Genomic DNA, 10,228 nt, shown 5'->3' with positions numbered 1-10,228 from the left:
GTTAGTGGAGCAAGTTGACAAACTTCATGCCTCCACCAAGACTTTTTCTTTCCACAGAAACCCTCCTGAAAGCTCCCCCACTCTTCCACCCAAAACCAATTACCTCCGGCAGCTTTATACCCGGCTCATAATCCCACAGCCGAGCTGATATGAGGATTCTCTTTCAGCGACTCAGCGTTATTCAGAGAAGAAGAAGAAGGAGAAGAAGAAGAAGAAGAGGAGCGAGCGTGTCCGATGAGACTGGAGGAGCAGGAGGAGGAGGAGGAAGAGGAAATGAAGCGATTCAATTAGAAAGGCGAGGACTTGGTCGAGGGTCACTGAGGCGGTCTGAATAGGACACCGCAGACAAATCTGCAAGCTCGCGTTAATGGGTTTTCTATTTCGGAGCTGAATTATGCCATCTATCTGCTCGGCCTCGTTCTGCCACTTTTTGAAGGGTTTAAACTCCAGAATACTTTTCTGGGCTCTGATGAGTTTTTTCTCGCAGACAACACGGCACACAAAAGGAGGTTTTGCCAACTTTTCAAACCCAAAAGCAGAAGATTAGAGCGGGTTCATTATGAGACACAGAGCTGTTTGCTGCGACTCCAGAGAGGAAAAGTTCAGGTCTTTTAGGGTTCAAAGAGAAACCTGATGGAACGATAATCTTACTGTTAATTAGGGCAGAAAAATATCCTCCAAAAATAAGATGTGAAGAAAAGTTGTGCAAAAATGAGCTCAGAGCAGGTCTGGTCGGGAAAAGTGCTCGTAAAGTGAAGTGAAGCCTACTGCAGAAACTTTTCAACATGATCCTACAACACAGTACAATCACTGTAAACGGTAAACAGAATGTACTTATATAGCGCCGCTCTAGTCTTTGGACCACTCAAAGCTTTTTATACTACAAACCACATTCACACACATTTATACACAACCCACCCATCAGCACACAGACTGGAGGAGCTGGGAATCGAATCGCCGACACTGGACGACACGCTCTACCTCCTGATCCACAGCCGCTATGTTAAGATTTGACTCAACACAAATACTGTGATAATGTTGTTCTGAGCCAGCTTTAGTGTTATATTTTATTATTGACCCAAACTAAAGCTTGTTATAATCTACTCTACTCTGTTTAAACTGAGTTTGTTACTGATTGTTAATAACTTGTGTATCATTTGAACGTCATCTGCACATTGTTTTGTACAAGAAACAATAAATCTGTGACAGTTTTTATCTAAAGCTTGTTGTGTGATTAAGTTAACCTGATGTTGTTTTGCTGATATATTGACTCAAACCAGGAAACATTTTAACAGTGATTTTTAGTGTAAAGATATTTTTCATGTTATTTTGAGATATTTTCTCGTTATTAGTAGATAATGAATTATTCTGTTTTTACAAGAAATGTTTCTCGTAAAAACAACATTTCACTTTATCTTGTTATTTCACAAAATCACCATAAATCCCATTTAAACAAGTTTTCTCTTTATAACATGTTAAATTGGAATGTCGTTAAAACAAGAAAAAGATCCAGTCAGAGTCTGAATAGACAATACTGTTTACTTTTACTGTTTTTTACTGTAATTACGTGGCTGATAATACTTGTGTGTTTTTTTTTTTACTGTAATTACATGGTTGATGATACTTTTGTTTTTTTACTGTAATTACATGGCTGATGATACTTTTGTTTATTTACTGTAATTACATGGTTGATGATACTTGTGTTCTTTTACTGTAATTACATGGTTGATGATACTTGTGTTTTTTTACTGTAATTACATGGTTGATGATACTTGTGTTCTTTTACTGTAATTACATGGTTGATGATACTTGTGTTTTTTTACTGTAATTACATGGTTGATGATACTTGTGTTTTTTTACTGTAATTACATGGTTGATGATACTTGTGCACTTTTACTGTAATTACATGGTTGATGATACTTGTGTTCTTTTACTGTAATTACATGACTGATGATACTTGTGTTCTTTTACTGTAATTACATGGTTGATGATACTTGTGGTTTTTTTACTGTAATTAAATGGCTGATGATACTTGTGTTTTTTTTTACTGTAATTACATGGTTGATGATACTTGTGTTCTTTTACTGTAATTACATGGTTGATGATACTTGTGTTTTTTTTACTGTAATTAAATGGCTGATGATACTTGTGTTTTTTTTACTGTAATTACATGGTTGATGATACTTGTGTTTTTTTTACTGTAATTACATGGCTGATGATACTTGTGTTTTTTTTTTTTACTGTAATTACATGGTTGATGATACTTGTGTTCTTTTACTGTAATTAAATGGCTGATGATACTTGTGTTTTTTTTACTGTAATTACATGGTTGATGATACTTGTGTTCTTTTACTGTAATTACATGGTTGCTGATACTTGTGTTCTTTTACTGTAATTACATGGCTGATGATACTTGTGTTCTTTTACTGTAATTACATGGCTGATGATACTTGTGTTTTTTTTTTACTGTAATTACATGGTTGATGATACTTGTGTTCTTTTACTGTAATTACATGGTTGCTGATACTTGTGTTCTTTTATTGTAATTACATGGTTGATGATACTTGTGTTTTTTTTACTGTAATTACATCTTTGATGATACTTGTGTTCTTTTACTGTAATTAAATGGCTGATGATACTTGTGTTCTTTTACTGTAATTAAATGGCTGATGATACTCAGACAGACAGCTGAACAGACAGGATATTTCTTATGTGTCGCTCACGTCTCTTTTGATGATGATTCTCAGTTAGTCACAGTTCTGCAGAATGTTTTAATCATGTTTGTTTCTGACCCGACTTTCTATCTAATGTCTAAAGTCTTTCATGCATCAGGTGTGTTTGACTGTTCTGCTACATTAAATACATTCCTGCTCCAGTGTCACACAGATAAACTCCAGAGCGTCTCCCTGTCCTCGGAGGCCGAGGCGACTCATTTACCAACATGGAGATGGATGTGTTTATCAGAGAGGCAGCAGACCTGAAAAAAAATAAACCCAGCATGCAGCGAGAGAGCCGCCACAGCCCCGACAGCTTCACTATCAGCTGTAGCGCGACACGGACAGAAACAGTCAGTCACACGTGACATCACACACACATGTGAGATCTCTGAGCAGTGAACGCACCACAGGAAGTACAAAACAGACAGCAGGAAACACGACTAAATTACCATGAAGAGACAAGTAAAAATAGAAGTTTTCTTATGTGTTTGGAATGAAATTGTAGAGCCAGAGAATACTGACAGTGTTTTATTCCTCTTTTATCGAAAAGTATCTGAACTTTGTCATGTTCTCTCTGTGAGGTGTGTGTGTTGAGTCTCTCTCTGTGAGGTGTGTGTGTGTGTGTGTGTGTGTGTGTGTGTGTTGAGTCTCTCTGTGAGGTGTGTGTGTGTGTGTGTGTGTGTGTGTGTGTGTTGAGTCTCTCTGTGAGGTGTGTGTGTGTGTGTGTGTGTGTGTTGAGTCTCTCTGTGAGGTGTGTGTGTGTGTGTGTGTGTGTGTGTGTGTGTGTTGAGTCTCTCTGTGAGGTGTGTGTGTGTGTGTGTGTGTGTGTGTTGAGTGTGTGTGTGTGTGTGTGTGTGTGTGTGTGTGTGTGCGTGTTGAGTGTGTTTTTCTCTCTAACTGTAACTTTTCGTTCCACAGTGAACGAAGTGTCTGTGACTCAGTAAAGTGAGTCTTCTCCTGCAGGTTTCTGCCTCCGTTTAACGTGACTGACGTGTTTCAGCAGCGGCGAGGGGAACATTTCCCTCCACTCTACTCAAATAAATTTCCCCTGTGTACCATCACCCCCCCCCCTTTAACTGCCGCACTGCCGCCGGTTTGAAGCGAGGATCCATCTCTGGGTTTTTCTCTCCGTCCTGACAGCCGGGAGACCGCCTGTCATCCTCCCTGACAAACTCAGACAGACACACACTCCCTCTGCTGCTCTGTGTGTGTGTGTGTGTGTGTGTGTTTACTTCCTGTTGTGTTCACAACATATCTGAAGCATTTATTCTGCGTCCTGCTGCAATTTTCTCATCCTGGAAAATCTGGAACTTTGACCTTTGACCTGTGAACAGCCTCCATCAGCCCGTCAACATCGATACAAGTTTCAAGTTTAGTTTTCAGTAAAACACGAACTGTAACAAAACAGGAAGTGAAGCTTTTCTAGACAAGACTGTTCTAAAGTCTGTATGACAGATATTCAGCCACGTACTTGAACTTTTCTTGTTTGGTGAAAACTTTAAGTGAAGCATTTTGTTCATTTATTATCGTCATCAGTTAATCAATCAATCATTCTTTACTTGTACAACATATTTTACACAGACTAGTGCGATGTGTGTGTGTGTGTGTGTGTGTGTGTGTGTGTGTCTGTGTGTGTGTGTGTGTCTGTGTGTGTCTGTGTGTGTGTGTGTGTGTGTGTGTGTGTCTGTGTGTGTGTGTGTGTCTGTGTGTGTCTGTGTGTGTGTGTGTGTGTGTGTGTGTGTGTGTGTGTCTGTGTGTGTGTGTGTGTCTGTGTGTGTCTGTGTGTGTGTGTGTGTGTGTGTGTGTGTCTGTGTGTGTGTGTGTGTCTGTGTGTGTCTGTGTGTGTGTGTGTGTCTGTGTGTGTGTGTGTGTGTGTGTGTGTCTGTGTGTGTGTGTGAACAAATGAAACAGTAAAACAATGTGAGACTAATGCCCACGAGAAATAATAATATAAAAAAATAATAAAAACAAAAATAATAGATTAGATAGAATGAGAATAAGATAAAACAGATAAGACGGGATTAAACAGCTGCTGGAGTGAAAGTATAAAGAACCTCAGTGACTGTTTCACCTGATTTTCAACATTTACACAGTTCTGCAAATTATTACAGAAGCTAAAATGAGTGTGCACGACACTAACAGAGAGTGGAAGCAGACACAAGTTTGACCTTAAACAAAGTCTCTGCTGTTAAATCTAAAGATGGACGTTGTAGTGACGTGAGATTCGTCCCCATAAGGAAGGAAAGTCTCCACAATGACACACTCGTGTCCTCACAGCGTGAGGAAAAGCTGCTGCACACACACACACTGACAGACATTTAATATCCAGGAAGGATGATTGGAGGTCAGATGCTCTGCTGCCGTGGTTACCGTCTCTCAGGTAACCACATCATTATACCCCCCCCCCCCCCCCCCCACTCTTCTTCCTCTAAATCCTCTTTCCTTCCTTTATCCTCTCCTTTCATCTTTTCTTCCTCCTGTTCTTTTTTCTTTGTTTTCTGTCATTGTCGCTCTCCTCCTGCTCATTTTCTTCTCCTTTGTTGTTTCTTTTCTCTCCTTCCTTCATCCTTCACTTCTTTCATTCCTCCTTTCCTCCTCATTTCTGTTCATTTCTTTTATCTCCTCTTTTCTCCTCCCCAGTTCTTCTCTTTCTCTTTTTTCTTTTCCTTGTTTTTCCTAAAACCATTCTCCCTTTTCCTTCTATGTTTTTTCCTTCTTTCTCTTCTCTTCATCCTTCTTTTCTTAGTCGGTTCTCTCTTGCTTCCTTACATGAGTATATCCACAGGTGGACGCATAACAGACCACGTGTCACATTTACGGCCTATTGAAGGGTTTTATTCCATCACATCTGACTTTGACTTACAAAATGATCTTTTAAATTGACAAACATCATGTGTGATTCATGACGCAATTCAAATCATCCAAAACACTCATCTGTGTGTCTGGTTGACTGCTGCAGGACTCCTCGTTCTGCTGGTTGCTGCAGATGCTTCTTTATGTCATATATGACAGCAAGACAGCAAAACACATAAATACTCAACACAAATCTCTGTATCTACTCAGACAGAAAACAGTAGAATCAGCCTTTATATAAAACACTAAACAGTATATTACACATTATTCACAACACATTTACTCACGTAGAGACACGTGTTCATGTTCACCTGAAACCCTTTGAAAAGGACAAAAACAGTACTGATGAAGAGAGGTTAAAAACAATATTAATACAAGAACCATTAAAAAGACAAAGAGACAAACAAACAGTTACATTGAAAGCTTCCTGCAGTCAAAACTATACATCACATATTTCCAACAATCCTCCCTTGTTTCCTCCCCCCCCTCCTCTCCTCTCCTCCCTCCTCTCCTCTCCTCCCTCCTTCCTCCTCTCCTCCTCCCTCCTCTCCTCTCCTCTCCTCTCCTCTCCTCCTCCCTCCTCCCTCCTCTCCTCTCCTCTCCTCCCTCCTCTCCTCCTCCCTCCTCTCCTCTCCTCTCCTCTCCTCTCCTCTCCTCCCTCCTCTCCTCCTCCATGTTTAGAGTCTTGATGACTAAACAGTGTCTGGGGGGAAGAATCCAAGATGGCGTCTGATTAGAAAGAATTAATTAGAATTAATTAGAATTAATTAGCACTGATTGCAGCAGAGTGGAGCTTCATTAATTATCAGAAGTGATCGAGCAGCTGATAGCAGCTGAATCACACAAAGATTATTATCACTTTAATACAGAGATCATCTTTCTCACATTTACCCCTCAATCAGAGTGATCCAATCAATGGAAATCAATACGTAAACAAATGTTCTGACATCACGAGGCTCAGAACGACCCGTCAACACGGTTCTCATATCCTTGACAGTCTGCTCATCTTCATCATCCTCATCCTCATCATCATCCTCATCAGCTTCATCATCCTCATCATCCTCATCAGCCTCATCATCCTCATCATCCTCATCAGCCTCATCATCCTCATCAGCCTCATCATCCTCATCATCCTCATCATCCTCATCAGCCTCATCATCCTCATCCTCATCATCCTCATCATCCTCATCCTCATCAGCCTCATCAGCCTCATCATCCTCATCATCATCATCCTCATCAGCCTCATCATCCTCATCAGCCTCATCATCCTCATCCTCATCATCCTCATCATCCTCATCCTCATCAGCCTCATCATCCTCATCAGCCTCATCATCCTCATCAGCCTCATCATCCTCATCCTCATCATCATCATCCTCATCCTCATCAGCTTCATCATCCTCATCATCCTCATCATCCTCATCCTCATCAGCCTCATCATCCTCATGCTCATCAGCCTCATCATCCTCATCAGCCTCATCATCATCATCATCCTCATCCTCATCATTCTCATCATCCTCATCATCCTCATCAGCCTCATCATCCTCATCCTCATCATCCTCATCATCCTCATCCTCATCAGCCTCATCATCCTCATCATCCTCATCATCCTCATCATCCTCATCCTCATCAGCCTCATCATCCTCATGCTCATCAGCCTCATCATCCTCATCATCCTCATCAGCCTCAACATCTCATCAGCCTCATCATCCTCATCATCCTCATCATCCTCATCATCCTCATCATCCACATCAGCCTCATCAGCTTCATCATCCTCATCATCCTCATCATCCTCATCAGCTTCATCATCCTCATCATCCTCATCCTCATCATCCTCATCACCCTCATCATCCTCATCATCCTCATCACCCTCATCATCCTCATCATCCTCATCCTCATCATCCTCATCACCCTCATCACCCTCATCACCCTCATCATCCTCATGACCCTCATCAGCCTCATCATCCACATCAGCCTCATCACCCTCATCATCCACATCAGCCTCAATAGCTTCATCATCCTTATCATCCTCATCATCCACATCAGCCTCATCAGCTTCATCATCCTCATCATCCTCATCAACCTCATCATCCTCATCATCCTCATCAGCCTCATCATCCACATCAGCCTCAATAGCTTCATCATCCTTATCATCCTCATCATCCTCATTATCCACATCAGCCTCATCATCCTCATCACCCTCATCATCCTCATCAGCTTCATCATCCTCATCAGCCTCATCATCCTCATCATCCTCATCAGCCTCATCAGCTTCATCATCCTCATCAGCCTCATCAGCCTCATCATCCTCATCAGCTTCATCATCCTCATCATCCTCATCAGCCTCATCATCCTCATCACCCTCATCACCCTCATCACCCTCATCATCCTCATCAGCTTCATCAGCCTCATCATCCTCATCACCCTCATCACCCTCATCATCCTCATCATCCTCATCACCCTCATCACCCTCATCATCCTCATCAGCCTCATTAGCTTCATCAGCCTCATTAGCTTCATCAGCCTCATCATCCTAATCATCCTCATCACCCTCATCATCCTCATCACCCTCATCATCCTCATCATCCTCATCATCCTCATCATCCTCATCAGCTTCATCAGCTTCATCATCCTCATCATCCTCATCATCCTCATCAGCTTCATCATCCTCATCATCCTCATCAGCTTCATCAGCTTCATCATCCTTATCATCCTCATCATCCTCATCAGCTTCATCAGCTTCATCATCTTCATCATCCTCATCAGCTTCATCATCCTCATCAGCCTCATCACCCTCATCACCCTCATCATCCTCATCATCCTCATCACCCTCATCATCCTCATCAGCTTCATCAGCCTCATCATCCTCATCATCCTCATCAGCCTCATCATCCTCATCATCCTCATCACCCTCATCAGCCTCATCATCCTCATCAGCCTCATCATCATCATCCTCATCAGCCTCATCATCCACATCAGCCTCAATAGCTTCATCATCCTTATCATCCTCATCATCCTCATTATCCACATCAGCCTCATCACCCTCATCACCCTCATCATCCTCATTAGCTTCATCATCCTCATCATCCACATCAGCCTCATTAGCTTCATCATCCTCATCAACCTCATCATCCTCATCATCCTCATCAGCCTCATCAGCTTCATCATCCTCATCATCCTCATCAGCCTCATCGGCTTCATCATCCTCATCATCCTCATCAGCCTCATCATCCACATCAGCCTCATTAGCTTCATCATCCTCATCAGCCTCATCATCCTCATCATCCTCATCAGCCTCATCGGCTTCATCATCCTCATCATCCTCATCATCCTCATCATCCTCATCAGCCTCATCATCCTCATCAGCCTCATTAGCTTCATCAGCCTCATCATCGTCATCATCCTCATCAGCCTCATCATCCTCATCAGCCTCATCATCCACATCAGCCTCATTAGCTTCATCATCCTTATCATCCTCATCATCCTCATCATCCACATCAGCCTCATCATCCTCATCTACCTCATCATCCTCATCATCCTCATCAGCTTCATCATCCTCATCATCCTCATCAGCCTCATCATCCTCATCAGCTTCATCACCCTCATCAGCTTCATCATCCTCATCAGCTTCATCATCCTCATCATCCTCATCAGCCTCATCATCCTCATCAGCCTCATCAGCTTCATCATCCTCATCATCCACATCAGCCTCATCAGCTTCATCATCCTCATCATCCACATCAGCTTCATCATCCTCATCATCCTCATCATCCTCATCAACCTCATCATCCTCATCATCCTCATCAGCTTCATCAGCTTCATCATCCTCATCATCCTCATCATCCTCATCAGCTTCATCAGCTTCATCATCCTCATCAGCTTCATCAGCTTCATCATCCTCATCATCCTCATCATCCTCATCAGCTTCATCAACTTCATCATCCTCATCATCCTCATCATCCTCATCAGCTTCATCATCCTCATCAGCTTCATCAGCTTCATCATCCTTATCATCCTCATCATCCTCATCAGCTTCATCAGCTTCATCATCCTCATCAGCTTCATCAGCTTCATCAGCTTCATCATCCTCATCAGCTTCATCAGCTTCATCAGCTTCATCATCCTCATCAGCTTCATCATCCTCATCATCCTCATCAGCTTCATCAGCTTCATCAGCTTCATCATCCTCATCAACCTCATCATCCTCATCATCCTCATCAGCCTCATCATCCACATCAGCCTCAATAGCTTCATCATCCTTATCATCCTCATCATCCTCATTATCCACATCAGCCTCATCACCCTCATCATCCTCATTAGCTTCATCATCCTCATCATCCACATCAGCCTCATTAGCTTCATCATCCTCATCAACCTCATCATCCTCATCATCCTCATCAGCCTCATCAGCTTCATCATCCTCATCATCCTCATCAGCCTCATCATCCTCATCAGCCTCATCATCCTCATCATCCACATCAGCCTCATTAGCTTCATCATCCTCATCAGCCTCATCATCCTCATCATCCTCATCAGCCTCATCGGCTTCATCATCCTCATCATCCTCATCATCCTCATCAGCCTCATCATCCTCATCATCCTCATCAGCCTCATCGGCTTCATCATCCTCATCATCCTCATCAGCCTCATCATCCTCATCA

The 10,228-nt window shown here is 42.3% G+C and overlaps 1 protein-coding gene across 1 annotated transcript in view; it reads right to left on the bottom strand.

The window, feature by feature from the left end:
* Window positions 1–8,141, bottom strand: part of LOC122970358 (dentin sialophosphoprotein-like) — a 15,034-nt gene extending 6,893 nt beyond the window's left edge. Inside the window, exon 1 of the mRNA XM_044336473.1 lies at window positions 7,929–8,141. Coding sequence (XP_044192408.1) covers window positions 7,929–8,141 — 213 coding nt within the window. The remainder of the gene's footprint in view (window positions 1–7,928) is intronic.
* Window positions 8,142–10,228: the final 2,087 nt, after the last annotated feature.

The sequence above is a fragment of the Thunnus albacares genome, chromosome 19 (assembly GCF_914725855.1).
Source record: "Thunnus albacares chromosome 19, fThuAlb1.1, whole genome shotgun sequence".
Classification (NCBI taxonomy): Eukaryota; Metazoa; Chordata; class Actinopteri; order Scombriformes; family Scombridae; genus Thunnus; species Thunnus albacares.
This window is presented reverse-complemented; position numbering and strand designations above follow the sequence as displayed.